The sequence below is a fragment of the Culex pipiens genome, chromosome 1 (genome assembly GCF_016801865.2).
Source record: "Culex pipiens pallens isolate TS chromosome 1, TS_CPP_V2, whole genome shotgun sequence".
Classification (NCBI taxonomy): Eukaryota; Metazoa; Arthropoda; class Insecta; order Diptera; family Culicidae; genus Culex; species Culex pipiens.
Genome location: NC_068937.1, coordinates 60,788,806 through 60,804,423, shown reverse-complemented (window position 1 = coordinate 60,804,423; position 15,618 = coordinate 60,788,806). Strand labels below are relative to the sequence as shown.

The following is a 15,618-nucleotide window of genomic DNA, read 5'->3' as shown; positions in this document are numbered from 1 at the left end:
CACTTGAATTGAATCAGTGAGTCTTTGTGGTATGAACATTCTGACTTTTTGAATTATTTTGCGTGTATATGAGATCTAATTTATTAGTTTTCTGGTTTCACTCTATTCAAGCTAAACTAATATTTTTCTCACTGGTAAGCTGTTGCAAACCATTCTAATGATCCTAGAGCAAAGATGATAAAAAGAGGCCCCAGCAACGAACTTGTCGTGGTTGTAACTGCAAGCAAAGTGATGATGACTATATCTGGAGCAACATTAGAAAGGGGCGGTACGACATTGTTCTTACGGCCTTTCTTCCCATTTAAAGACGTATAATGAAAGGCTGTAAGAGCAATGTGGTACTTCCCATTTCAAAAGTTGCTCCAGACATCCAGACATCATCGTCATACATGCAAAGAAATAGTGGGAGAGGGGGTAATATGCACCCCCGGGGCAAAATGCACCCCCTGTTTTTCTCGGCATTTGGAAGAATTTTCCGGGAAAAAATCATAGAAATTGGAAGCTTAACATTGCTAAACCATGCTGGAAAAATTTGAGCATCGTAGTATAAAAACAGCTTAAGTTATTTGCAAAACTTTAAAATGTTGTGTTTTCATCTAATTTTCATTGAACTTTCATTATGAGTTTTGGACAATTTAAAAAGCATTTATTCATATTGTAAGTGTTGAGGTATATAGTTTTTGCCAAAATCTTCATTATTCTGTAGATAGATGAGTCCAAAAACATCAAAAAATGCATTTTTAATTAAATTTTCTGCAAAAAGCGTGGTCGGGGCAAAATGCACCGCTGTGAAGCTCCTTTGTAAAAACAGCGGTGTCATCTAGTGGTGACTAGTGAAAACTGCTTTTACCCGGTGCATTTTGCCCCATGTTGTGGTGCATTTTGCCCCGTTGTTGTAGTGCATTTTGCCCCAATGTTGCGGTGCATATTGCCCCGCATGGTTGTTTGAAATGAATCAAAAATGTTTTTAGAAATTTGATATTTTCGAACAATTTTGAGGTTTTTTAAGACTTTTTTCACATGGATGACGAAGAATAATAGTTGTTTTAGAACATCGAACAAAAGTCTTCCACAGTAATGCTGTAATGGTTGAGAAATGACAGTTTTCCCTTAGGGGGTGCATATTACCCCCTCTCCCCCTATCATCGTTTGTCGCCACCGCTATCATCTAATCGCGCCCGTACCGTTGAAAACCAATTGCAGGAAGTTTAAATTTTAAACTTCCTATCGGTGAAGTTTAAATTTTAAACAGAAAAAAAATGTGATAAACATCAGCCGAATGAAAAAAAATCGGGACAGTAGAACAGTAGAAAAATCCAATTTCAGGAAAGGCAAATGTTCAGGGAACATTTATATTTTTTTCATATAACTATGGGTGTGTATTCGGTACGTATTGGACAATGGTACACATTTGTTAAATCATGGGAGAAAAAACCATTTGGATACTATACCTTCAGATAGAAAAACAAGTTAGTCATCGTTTGGTGTCATTTTGTTTTAGAACCATTATTAGAAGCTAGACGGTAGCACTCAGCGGTTAGTAGCCCATTTGATATCCCCATATATTCGTGATCTTGTTGGCATACACTAATATCTTATAAACAATAAGAGACTACTCTTTGCACATCCACCGTCTGCTACTGCACAGCAAAATTGAAAGTAATTTAGTCAAATTCTAGCCAGTATCAAGCTCGGTCAAGCATCGCTCGTTTTGTTCTGGAGTTAGCATGAATCTTCAAGTGCGAGTTTTGCTTTTGGGCGCATTTATAGCGAATGTCGTCATCGGTTGGGAATGCACTAAACCGGGCCGATTTCCGGATCCTGAAGAGGATGAAGAGAGCTGCCAGCAGTACGTAACGTGTATACCAGGACCGGATGGATCGTTCAGCACTCGGAACGATGAGTGCAATCCGGGAAGTCTGTTCAGCGCCAAATATCAGAGGTGTATTTCTGGGGAATCTTGCGACACCCTGGAAGATTTCTACTCCATTGAGTACGATTGCAAGGAGTGTGGAAAGTTTGTGAATGTAAATTCACAAGACTGTCGCCAGTTTATCAATTGCTTGAAAAGTAAAGATCCTGGGGTGTATATACCGATCAAGCAGAGTTGCCCCAAAATGCAAGTGTTCTCAGCAAAAACGTCGTCCTGTGTGGATGAGAGCGAGTACCAGTGTCCACCGATTGTGTTGAAATTTTTATCCGATTTTGTATGCCTAGACGTTGGCAGTTTTCCCGATGAATCTGTTCCAAATTGTCGGGGATACCGAGTATGTTCGAAGCTTCGGAACAGTACACTGGTATCGAAAAACTTTTTGTGTGAGAATGATACCGTTTACTCGGAAATCGAGCGCAAATGTGTGCCACCCAGTAGTTACGACTGTCCGGACGATGGAATCAGTGATTTCGAATGTCCTGGAGTAGGGCGATACCCGGATAAGGTCTCGAAGACATGCGAAACTTACTACAGCTGCGTGGAAAACTCCAAAGGCGAGCTTAAGCCAACACTTTTGACCTGTACCGGAGGCACAATCTTCTCGGCAATTACGTCCAAGTGTGTTGCTGCATCGGAATACGTCTGCCCTAGTACATTAGCAGAATTGGAGCTTAAATTGGAGGAGCATGTCGTCGGGAGTAGTGAGCCGACGATGGCAAGAAGAGTGGCCAGTGAGGAAGAAGTCAGCATCTGTACCGAGTCGGGACGGTTTGCAAACGAGGAGGATGGAAAGTGCCACACTTACTATTTGTGTTCTCGCGATCCAAGCGGTAATTGGTTCAAGGTGATCGTACGTTGTCCAGCCGGATTCGTCTTTTCTCCAGAGCGTGAACGATGCGTTGATAGCAAAGAGTTTGCCTGTCCAGTGATGACGACTGTACCGATAGCAACAACCACCACTACAGTTCCTGCTGCAACGTTGACCTCGACCGTGCCGATTATTGAGGATTCCACAGCTCAGTGTTCTGGAGTTGGCCGGATTCTCAACACCGAAGATCCAACTTGTCGGTCGTACTACTTGTGCTCGTTCAATTCGGACTATGAATTAAAGCGTGAAGTTATCTCGTGCCCGCTGGGATCGCTATTCTCGAATCAGTTTAATAAATGTGTCAAAGACGACGGAACGATGCAGTGCCTGTCAGCTTCGGATGCTGCAATCTTCGAGGAATCCGGCGACGGAGCAGATTCACCAAACACAGCGGAACTCATCAACACGACCATTGCGACATCGTACCAGTACCCTTGCACGGCAACTGGACGATTCGCCGACATTAACTCAGTTGACTGTAGATCGTACTTCCTGTGCTCCGAGGACAAATCCGGCTCCATTGTTTCTGTACATCTCAACTGTCCCACCGGAATGGTCTTTTCCCGTAACACCAATAAGTGTGTCATTTCGACGAAATATTTATGCTAGATTGGGCCAAACTCCTTATTAACAAACACGAGCCCGCTTCCAATAATTGTAAACCCAGAGTTATGAATTTGGACTTGTTAGCACTTGTAGCGGCGCGCGAAATAAGCGCAAAGTTGTAAATTAATGCTCGAAGCTGACGAAAATAAAACCCGTCATAGCATGGCAACGGTGAAAGTTGTAGTTTCTTTTTGAGGGTGCTCTTTTGTTTCTCCGTTGAGCTCACTCGAGCTGATGCAGCAGCAGCAATAATGGCTCCAACACACTCAGGGGGAATTACTGATTTGGAAAATGATGTGTGAAGATAATGAGGGAGGGAAACCGGAGATCGCACGCAAAAACAGACTGGCGGTCATCACGGTGTGAATGAGTGTGAACATGTCCTTAAGCAGGGTTTTCGAAAAATAGCCACAGGATTAGTCTGAACTCGCGATTGTGTTAAGCGTGAGTCCTCTAGGGCTGTTACTGTTTTCAACAACATAAAAAATCTCAAATCGTGTAATAGTTTCATGGCACCCCTAGTGGGATCCACAAATCTCTGCTTACATTTCAAATACCGTAAAACGGGGTGAATTTGATAGGTTTGCAAAATGAAGAGTACAATTAAAATACGTAAGGAATGGTTTAGAAACATACTGACCGTGGTAGAGAAGTGTTCAAAGTACCTCAAGAAGAACTTTTCATAAAATTTTGACAAGTTAAAAAAGTTAGTTAACTATAGTTAAGAAAATGTTGATATAAGTCATGATTTTAAACTTCTCAAAGTGTCATGATTTTCTCAATGAACATGATTTTTAATCGGATGCATTTTCGGATTCTTTGGACGATTTTCCACTAGAAGAAGGTTAAAAAAGTTTGTAAATAATAAATAATATGTGTTTTTGAAACACAATTAAAAAACATCTTCAAATTTATAGGCAATTTCAGTTGAACAAATTCCATGTTAAATGTGAAAATTTGTGATTCGTGCTTCGAATTCAGTATAAAATGCAATATAAATCGATAATTTTATAAACAAAACTAGTTTTAACAAATTTCAGGCAAAATTCGGACTTTTTAACAATTTTATCTAAAATTTATATGTATTTTGCTAAAAGCTTATACATTTAGTTAACAAAATATAAACATTGATTTTTTTCTTAAAAACTATATTAGCTACTTTAGTGATGGTACATTTAGCGTACAAATAAAGTTTGAACATCTTAAATATGATTTTAACAAGAAAAACTATGACTATCAAAGTCACCCCGGAATTATAACTAAGAATTTTTAACGCAACTATTTTTCTAAACATTATTGAAAAAACATTTCTTCCGAAACAGTGCATGGACTTTGTGTGGCCTACCCCAGTACATGTTTTAAAAATCATAATCTTGAGAAAAACCTTACCTGTTGGAAAATATTCTAAAAACAAATTGAAATCCTATCAAAGTCACCCCGGTTTACGGTAGCTCCATATCCCACGCAAAGCCTATGTATATAGCGCTATTTGAAAAGTTATCGTCGAAATGTGCATGTCCATCCACCAATCTCGTGGACACTTTTTAACCAAAATAGACTCCTCCTCTTCCCCCACGTGGCATAATCTAGTTGAATAAAATTTACAATTTACAAAAAGGAAGGTTTAATTGACTTTTATAAGAAAATTTTAAATTCCCATATTTTAAATTCCATATTGAGTTTCGATTACAATTACAATACACAAAATAGATGGTTTAATTTACAGATTGTCGAGGGAAACAGATTGGTCGATGCAAAATAAATCGGTGCTGGCAACGTATGTTTTGCGCTTGCAACACTGCCAGTTTTGCTGGGCGTAAAGGGCGGTTGGTGTCCAGCGCGTTTGGATCTGTCAAACATTGGCCAATCTGTTTCCCTCGACAATCTCTAGTTTATTGACCTTTATGAGAATACTTTTAATACCCATAAACCCATAAACCATAAGGCCTAGATTAGGGGAAATATACCGATTTTCGTCACACTAAGACTTTCAACCTAGAATATAAGAATATAAAGAATAAAAATCACGTTTACAGTTTTCCACTATTCAAACAACAAATATTTTCATATACATCAACAATGGAGAGTTGCTTGCTCACTTTTGTTTGTGCTTTTTATTACTTTGTAATAGTCAACACACTTAATGAATGCTGTAATTCATGGCCAAAGTGCTGATAGGCCGATAATAGAAATGGGCCAAGAAAGGGTATATTTCAACATCGGATTGAGAAGTAGAACGACGGTACCGGCTTTAGTTGTTGTTAGGCCTTCAAGTCATTCCGGTCCTAACCTTTTCGTAGCAATCGAAAAGGACCTAACAATTATTAAACTTAAAAGTTTTCCAAACGATCTATAAAAGTGCACTGCACTCATAGTGAATTCATTTCAACTGATTATCATTTTTAAAAACAGTAATCACTACAACAGTAACATCCATCCACCCAACTGATTATATTCACTTGTTTACGATGGATTATCACCTGATTACAACCAATGCTCACAAGCTCGTCATAACTGCACCCTTAGGCCCTTTATCACCGTTCAATCTAAGCCCAACATCGAAAGACATAAAATCCATGAAATGTCTGTCTAGCTGAAATAATAATGTGTTTAGCTTGGTTTATTCGTCTATCGTTTTATGCAGAGAGACCACTGATTGAAACACATTAAATTGATATATCAAACGTGTGTGTATCTGTGTGTGGGCTAGACTCGTCTACCGCTAAGTAAAACACTTCCATTTTTTGACTAATTAATTGAGACGCTACTTTACTATTGCATCCTACACAACCAACGCTGATCCGCCGGCAAGAGAGACGTATGCTCATCACAATCACGTACCTACACAAAGCGGCTTAGCCGATTCCGCCGACGCGCAGCCGCTGTCCGATTTGTGGCGTTGGGCTTGCGTTGGTCATATATCACAGGCTAGGGCAGTTGCTCCTATTGTGGTTTCGTTACCCTCTTGAGTCCATTTTTTGTGCTTTATGCTTGGTTTTATTTAATACAATCCTTAAAAAAATAGGAGAAGATATGTTGATTTTGCATATTTCAATGGGATCAAAAACACTAGCTTCTTGCGACTTTGTTTCTATAAGTAATATTTAAAAACAAAATAATTAATTGAATAAACAAAACATTGCCATTTGTAAAATGAGTAAATTTTAAACAGGAAACCGAATTTTAAAAGTAAAAAAAATCAAATGAAATATTAATTGATTGTAAATCACCTGTTTTAATGAGGATATAAGTTTAATAATATGGATAGTTACTTTAAACGGAACTAGCACATCTTAGCGCTGGATGATTCCTGCTTAGCCACCTAAAAGCCCATGCATGTGGGGTAATGCGAGTTGTCCATTAGTTGTTTATTTTTTACATGAATTATATTTCTGAAGAAAAAACTAGAAAATATATGGAATTCCAATTACTACAGAGCGGATTCGTTAGGAGCTGAATTCGCCACGTGTTCGTAAATCGACAAACAAAGGGGTCGAAATAAAATCATTAGATTAAAAACTCCGTTTGAGTGCTTTTTATTTCGAATACGTTAGAATTAGCGAGCATTAGAGTTACCGGAAATTTGGAGTAGCGAAATTCGCAAACAAGTGACCGGTCCATTTAACCCTCACTGCCCCATCTTTCACAAGATTGAGGATGAGCAGTGCAAAGTGAGTGTTGCCCACTTGCGCATCGTTGCCTTACAATTGGATCCAATTGCTGCCGAGCGTCGCTGACTGACGCGCGCGAGCGTTGCAGTTCTTCCGTTTTTCCCTAACTTTAGCTCACTCTCTTTCTGGTGGGCTGTTTCTCTTGGTTGAAAAGCTTTATAAATATTTAGATATTACCTTCTTACCTACCTGACTGCGAGTGAGCCAGCCCCATATAGTATAGCAAGCCCGCGTTGTTGGCTCCTTTCCGTTCGGCTCTAAAACAGTAAATAAATAGAGAAAAACTTTAATAAAACACGATATCCAAGTCGGGCTGTTCCGCTCTAGTCAGCTTGATTTCTGCATTAATCATTGATGCTGCTACATGTAAGCATTTTTATTTGTACCACCGAAAAGATAAAAAAAACACTTCATTTTTGGGAGTAACATTTTTGAAGATTCATTCATATAAGCATAAAACCATTATTGATTTCTGATACAGTAATAGTTTAGTTACACGAATGTCCATTCCTTGTAATGAAAATTTTGTTTTTAAATAATGTTAATAAAAGTAGATTTGATTCTTTCAATCAACCAAACATGGTTAGATTGATGGATTGAAAATGAATTGAAAATTTATACTTCAATGGAAACGGCTTAATGTTCACGCTGACAACACATAAGTGTATGGGTTAAACCAGGTTTGCCAATTTTCCAGCTGAAACATCAAATGCCACCAAACAAAAATTAGCAAAATTTTGGCAGCATCTCATCCGATTATTACATCTATTGATATAATGAAATTCAAGGTTTGTTTACAAAATATATGTACATTATACCAAAACAAGAACGCTTATAAAATAAAATAATAACATCCATAAGAATTGTTGTCCGTGAAATTCTGAGGGATGGACTAATTAAATCAATAAATAATCAACAACAAAACACGCACGAACTCTAACACCAGGCCACATCAATGTGCAATCAGGCAAGATTGGAGGAAGCAGTATTAAAACTGCATTTTTTGTACCGCTCGATCACTAATGACTGCCGATTTTCATTTATTTAGAGATAAAACACATAGAAAACCCCCACACGCGTCAAGTCAAGCGCTCTTATATTAGCGATGATCTCTAGCAATAAAGTTTTTGGAAATGGCAATCATCGACAAATAGAAAACACCGATTCAGCGCTAATGAACGGTCATAAAGGTAAAATTTCACTTCACCATCTGACAGTCGAAACAGCATCGAAATAGGTAGGGGGAGAGGAGGTAATATGCACCCCCGGGGAAAATGAACCCCCAGCTTTTCTCGGTATTTGGAAGAATTTTCCGGGAAAAAAATCATAGAAATTGGAAGCTTAACATTGCTAAACCATGCTGGAAAAATTTGAGCATCGCAGTATAAAAACAGCTCAAGTTATTTGCAAAACTATAAAATGTTATGTTCTCATCTAATTTTCATTGAACTTTCATTATGATTTTTGGACAGTATAAAAGCATTTATTGATATTGTAAGTGTTGAGGAATATAGTTTTTGCCATAATATTCATTATTCTGTAGATAGATGAGTCCAAAAATATCAAAAAATGCATTTTTAATTAAATTTTCTGCAAAAAGCGTGGTCGGGGCAACATGCACCGCTGTGAAGCTCCTTTGTAAAAACATCGGTGTCATCTAGTGGTGACTAGTGAAAACTGCTTTTACCCGGTGCATATTGCCCCATGTTGTGGTGCATTTTGCCCCGTTGTTGGAGTGCATTTTGCCCCAATGTTGCGGTGCATATTGCCCCGCATGGTCGTATGAAATGAATCAAAAATGTTTTAAGAAATTTGATATTTTTGAACAATTTTGAGGTTTTTTAAGACTTTTTTCACATGGATGACGAAGAATAATAGTTGTTTTAGAACATCGTACAAAATTCTTCCACAGTAATGGTTGAGAAATCACAGTTTTACCTTAGGGGTGCATATTACCCCCTCTCCCCCTACTGTTTTGCCTTCCTCACTGAGGTAAGGCTATAATCCTGCTCTAAAAATGAACATTTTATTAAAAGCTCAAAGACCCGCCTTCATGTATACATATCGACTCAGAATCGAAAACTGAACAAATGGAGCCTAACATTTCAAAAGGGCACATAACTTTTGTAAACAACAGTGTATCCCTTTCGCTCAAATGACAGTTTACATAAGGTGTGAAAGGGACACACTCTTGCTTAAAAAAGTTATGTGCCCTAATGAAATGGCAAGCACAAAATGTCTCTGTGTGTGTGTGTGTGTGTGTGTGTGTGTGTGTGTGTGTGTGTGTGTGTGTGTGTGTGTGTGTGTGTGTGTTTTTTTTTTTTTTTTTTTTTTTTTTTTTTTTTTTTTTTTTTTTTTTTTTTTTTTTTTTTTACAAGGTCGGAATCTGCTATCAGACACCTGAGAATTCATTTCTCAGGTAGTGTGGGGTTGGGAAAACCAAAAGAGTTTTCCCGACCCACTAAACCAGTCCTTGAACGCCGTGCCCTTTTCCCCCCGGGACCACCTTTCGGTATAACTTCGGGGGGAGGCGTTGCATTTTCTGCACTAGTCTACTTACAGGATCCATGCCGGGTGCTAGAACCATTTCCTGTTCTACATACATATGAGTCCATGCGAGGGTTTAACCGCGCCCAAGAATCGCGTTGCTTTTGATCGGTTAGTCATATGCAGCCCTCTCCTTGGACCATCGAGACGTGTACCGATTTGGTAGAGCCAACCGTCATAACGTGCTCTCCTTCACAGCCACACTCGTGGGTTCTCAACTCCTGTGACCATCGAGACGTGTACCGATTTGGTAGAGCCGACCATCATAACGTGCTCTCCTTCACAGCCACACTCGTGGGTTTTCGACTAGGCTTCTAGTCGTTCCTCCTCTGGTCGTCTCTCCATTTCCGCTGGAGAGCCGAAGTGATCTGCGTCACCGCTCCGACGACCGCATTCCACTTGGCGATGTCGCTGCACATTCTTCGCACCACATTATCCGGGCTGGTGTCTGCTCCGATAATGGCCAGCATTTCGCTTCGCGCTGCCTCGAAGCGAGGGCAGCTGAACACCACGTGCTCCGGTGTTTCCTCGCAATCGACGCAGTCCGGACAGAGCGGAGACTCTGCATGTCCGAACCTGTGCAGGTACTTCCTGAAGCAGCCATGGCCCGACAGGAACTGTGTGAGGTGGAAGGTGACCTCTCCATGCCTTCTGCTCACCCACGTGGATACGGACGGGATAAGCCGATGCGTCCATCTGCCTTTCTCCGTGGTGTCCCACTCACGTTGCCACCTTGCCAGCGATTCGGCTTTCGCAGCTTCCCGGATACCTCTCGTGCCTCTCCGGGTGTAGCGCACGGTGTCCTCCTCCAGTGTGATGCCGATGGGGATCATTCCGGCTATAACGCCAACCGCTTCCGACGAAATGGTCCTGTACGCGCTTGCAACCCGCATGGCCATCAGTCTCTGCGTTCTGTCGAGCAGCGCTCGATTTCGCTTCGTCCCCAGCGCCGTCCACCATACCGGTCCGCCGTACCTAAGTATGGACGTCGCGACACTTGCCAAGAGGCGGCGCCTACTGCTCCTGGGTCCAGCGTTGTTCGGCATAATCCTCGACAGTGCCATGATCGCCTTAGCCGCCCTCTCGCAGGCGTAATCGACGTGGCTGTTGAAGTTCAGCCGGTCATCCACCATCACCCCGAGGTACTTGAGCGCTCTCTTCGAGTGCACTACGTGTTCCCCAACTTGTATCTGGGCCTGCTGCACCTTCTTGTGGTTACTAACCAGAACCATCTCCGTCTTTTGGTGAGCGATCCGCAGCTTCACCTCGAGCATCCAGTTCTCGATCATTGCGATTGCCTCCATAGCCAGCACTTCGACCTCCTCGACATTTTCGCCGGTTACCGTCAGCACTATGTCGTCTGCAAAGCCAACAATCTCTACGCCGTTGGGTAGCCCCAGTGTCAACACTCCGTCATACATTCCGTTCCACAGTGCTGAACCCAGAATGGATCCCTGCGGAACTCCCGCGGTAACAACAACGGTTTTTTGTCCATCGGCAGTGTCGTAGACCAGCACGCGGTTCTCGAAGTAGCTCTTTAAGATCCTGCACAAATAGTCAGGCACCTTCATTTTGTGCAGCGCTGCTGCTATGGCCGCCCAGCTCGCACTGTTGAACGCGTTCTTGACGTCAATCGTGACTATTGCGCAGCAACGGTTCCCCCTGCGTTTTTTCCTCCGCGCTTCGTCGGCTTTCTCGACCACTTTCCGGATGGCGTCCACCGTGGATCTCCCTTTACGGAAGCCGAACTGCCTCGCTGCTAAGCCATGCTCGCTCTCCGTGTACTTGGTCAGCCGGTTAAGGATGATCCGTTCCAGAAGCTTTCCGAGGGTGTCCAGCAAACATATAGGCCTATACGATGATGGGTCCCCCGGTGGTTTGCCTGGCTTCGGCAGCAACACGAGCTTTTGAACCTTCCACGGGTCGGGGAAGTGTCCTTCGTCCAGGCATTTCTGCAGGACTGTTCGAAACCTATCCGGGAATGCTTGAACCGCCGATTTCAGGGCGAAATTCGGGATTCCATCCGGGCCGGGAGCTTTCTTCACCTTCAATCTCTTCGCTACTGCCACAAGTTCTTCGTTGGTGATCAGATGACCTTCGGCGTTGCTACCCCCTTCGTCGTTGTACGGTGTAGGAGGCCATGTCGTTGGGTCATGTCTTGGGAAGAGCCCTTCCACAATGACCTTCAGCTTGTCGGGACACGTTTCAGCCACCATCGATGGGCCTCTGATCTTCGCCATCGCGACACGATATGCGCTCCCCCAAGGGTTCGCATCAGCGTCTTGGCATAACTCCTTGAAGCAGTTTGTCTTGCTGCATTTGATCGCTTTCTTGAGCGCGGCCTTTGCAGACCGGTACTCCTCTCTGCGCTCCTCTCTAGTTGCTTCGGATCTTGCTCTCTGGACTCGTCTTCTGGCGCTGAGGCAACTTGCCCGAAGGGTACCGAGTTCTTCATTCCACCAGTAAGCTGGACGACGACAGTTCCTTGGCTCCAGTCTCCGCGGCATGGTTGTGTCGCATGCTGTCACCAGTTGTGCTGTTAGCACGTCGGCACTCAAGTCTTGGGGACCATCACACCAATGGAGCGCTTCCACGAAGAGACCCTCGTCGAAGTACTGCAGCTTCCATTTCCTTCCGTAGGACCGGCTGCTCCTATCTGGTACAGGGGCTCGTCTCCCGATGCTGTACCGGATCGCTTGGTGATCGCTATGGGTATAGTCCTCACTCACCCTCCAGTTCATGTCGGCCGCCAGTCGCGGGCTACAGAACGTAACGTCGATAATGGACTCACGACCGTCTTTGCGGAAGGTACTGCTGGTTCCGCGATTCGCCAGCCTAACGTCTAGCTTTGCCAGAGCTTCCATTAGGCTATACCCCCTAGCATTGGTGCATCTGCTACCCCACTCGACCGACCACGCGTTGAAGTCACCTCCGATAACGATCGGGCTTCGTCCGATCAGTTCATCGGTCAGACTATCCAGCATCTGCTGAAACTGCTCCAAGGTCCATCTTGGGGGAGCATAGCAGCTACAGAAGAAGGTTCCGTTTACTTTGGCGATCACGAATCCTTCAAACGCCCTCGAGACCACTTCCTGTATGGGGTACCGCCCCATCACGTGTATCGCCGCCATTCTTGCTGTATCCGCGGCCCAGTTTCCGTTGTCGTGAGGAACTCGGTACGGTTCTGCAATAATTGCCACGTCACACCCCGTCTCCGCGGTCGACTGCCACAGCAGTTGCTGTGCAGTGTCGCAGTGATTGAGGTTCACCTGGGACACCTCCACTACTTTTTGCCCGAGGCCAGCTTCTTGTACACCGGGCAATTAAAGCCACCCGTCGCATGGCTATTGCCATCGCCTTCTTTACAGAGCATGCACTTCGGCTTATTTTTGCAGTCTCTTGCCATGTGGCCTTCTCTACCACATCTTCTGCAACTGTTGGTTCGATCGGGACCGTCGCAATTTCTCGCCTGGTGGCCGAAACCCATACAGCGGAAACACCTCGTCATCTGCTGGGTCACTCGAGGAACAGGCCTCAGTGGGCACACCGACCACCCTACTTTGACCTTGCCGGCTTCCAGCAGCTTAGACGCCGAAGGCGTCGATAGTCGGACCGACGCAATTTGCGTGCCGCCGTAGGCTTTCCTCAACCGGATTGCCATCGGTGTCGTGCGGTCATCCAGAAGAACGATCAGCGCATCTTCTAGCTCTTCCTCCGTCGTGATCTCGTCCAGGTTCCTGCACTCAATCGTTGTCTCCGGCGATAGCGCCCTTACCTTCGACTCGTAGCCTACGGCTTTCTCGACGAGGGACTTAAAAGCTGAGCTCTTGACCGCGGGGTCATTCTTCAGCTCAAAAAGCATCGCTCCGGTCTGTGTGCGCCTGGTTTTAACCACGTTCTCGCCAAGCTCCTTGAGTTCCGGATCGGTTCGTACTTTCCGGAGGAGGTCTGCGTACGAAACACCTTCCTTCACCTCGACCACCAAAGCCTCGCCTTTGTTACGCTCCCTGCGAAACTTGGGGTTTTGGGTGTCCTCGTTCTGCTTCCCTTTTTTCTTCCGCTTCTTTTTCTTGACCTTCTCCCATTTCTCCTTCCCTGGGTCTGGTTCTGGCTCCTTCGCTGGGTCCGGACTGTCTCCATTCCCCTGCTTCTGCTTCTTTGCGTCCTCCTCCTCTCCAGGCGTTTCCCTGTCCCTTTTAGAGCCTGGGCCGGGCGGCGTTTTCGGTTCTTTCTCCCGTAGCGCTTCCTCCTCCAGTTTTGCGTTCAGCGTTTCTTCGGCTCTTTCAGCTCTGAGCTTCAGTGAATTCCGCGTCACCACCAGCGAGCTGTTTTCGCGCTCTGCGGCATTCATGGCTGCCTTGACTCCATTCACCATCTGCTTGATTCTGGTGTGGACGTTGTTTTTGTCCTTGATGAAATCAAAGAGTTCGTTAACCCTCCTTCTGACCTCCTGCAACGCGGTCCTTCCGAGCAGGACTCCGTCCTGAGGGGTACTGCCGGCGAAGTTCAACAAGGATGACTTGGGAGTCTCCTCTCCAATTACTCCTATCTGCTGACTCGAAGCAGCCGCCTGGTTCAACACTGGGGATCTCAACACCTTCCCGCTTCCACGGAACGCGCTCGCCACCCCGCCTGCTGTGTCGCCGCCGTTTGACTCGCCTCCTGCCATTTCGACGTTTGCGTCCTCTTCTACCTCCGTGTTTTCCGATGCTTGGGGCGCATCGGGACCCTTTTGTTGGTTTGTTTCACTTGTCTTCATTTTGAATCCCACGAGTCGCTAGGGAAATACGGTCCGCTGCGCCAGTGCCCTGCCGTGACGCAGTAAGGGCAAATTACGTGTGGGGTTCGCCCCTGTGCCCCACAGGCTCCGTTATCGACTGGGAATTTGTTGAACCCCCCCAGCCATGCATCCCTCGACACGGGTCGCGTCACATCTTGGATTCGGGGTTTGGTGAGGTTTTGGGCTAAAACACTTATAGCGGCGTTCGATCGCTTGACAGAGGTGTTTACGGACCCATGTGGTTTTTTTCGAAGAAATTAAACAGAGCCCTTGTTCAATTCCGCCACGTCCTAGACATCCTCCCGCTGCTGGTCCGGGGGCGATGCAATGAATGTATGCAATCGCCGACAGCTATCCGCCTACTGCAACCCGCCCGGTAGCTGGCAGCTAAGCTCCGCAGGGACCCTCACCTGTCCCCACGGTTCACGGGTGTGTGTGTGTGTGTGTGTGTGTGTGTGTGTGTGTGTGTGTGTGTGTGTGTGTGTGTGTGTGTGTGTGTGTGTGTGTGTGTGTGTGTGTGTGTGTGTGTGTGTGTGTGTGTGTGTGTGTGTGTGTGTGTGTGTGTATGTGTGTGTATGTGTTTGTGTATGTATGTATGTGACCAAAATTCTCACTGAGTTTTCTCAGCACTGACTGAACCGATTTTGATCAAACCAGTTGCCTTCGACTTGGTATAGGGTCCCATACATCGCTATTGAATTGTTTGAAGTTTCGATAACTAGTTCCAGCGCCGTACCTAGGGGTTGGCGCAGTTGGCGACCGCCAAGGGCGCCAGCCCTTGGGGGGCGCCGAAATCGGTGATTGAACTTATTTTTAATGTCAGTTATAACATCCTCATTAGGTATTTAAAAGAGAAAGGGCGCCAAAATATAAAGTATAACTACAAATTCCTAGATAATATGGTTTAACATATAATAAAAAAAATGATGCAGGGGCGCCAAATTAATTGTATGAATATTTCTTCCGAAGTGTTCTTGAAAATTTAAATTTAATGCTAAATTTATTTTGTCATCAAAGAAGGGGCAGGGCACTGAAGTGGCAGAAAGATCAAGGAGTTATAGAAGAGCTTTTCAAAATTAATACAGCGTTAAAGTTTGGACTGTTATACAATGAAGTTTACGCCATACCTTCCAGACTAAAATATTGTCCAACTGTATGTTATTTTCACGTTGTTGTCATATTTTGAACTTCTTTAAAATATGAATTATTTCTA

The 15,618-nt window shown here is 44.3% G+C and overlaps 2 protein-coding genes across 2 annotated transcripts in view; one reads left to right on the top strand and one right to left on the bottom strand.

Annotated features, from left to right (window-relative positions):
• Nucleotides 1–15,618, bottom strand: part of LOC120426431 (protein tweety) — a 194,352-nt gene that overhangs the window by 76,363 nt on the left and 102,371 nt on the right. The window lies entirely within an intron of this gene.
• Nucleotides 1,650–3,584, top strand: LOC120426446 (uncharacterized). Its single transcript, XM_039591205.2, has one exon. It carries the CDS (start codon nt 1,728–1,730, stop codon nt 3,408–3,410), a length of 1,683 nt encoding a protein of 560 aa, XP_039447139.1. The 5' UTR covers nt 1,650–1,727; the 3' UTR covers nt 3,411–3,584.

What these genes read in the sequence shown, in the direction of transcription:
- LOC120426446 (XM_039591205.2), top strand. Translation starts at nt 1,728, where the DNA reads ATGAATCTTCAAGTGCGAGTTTTGCTTTTGGGCGCATTTATAGCGAAT.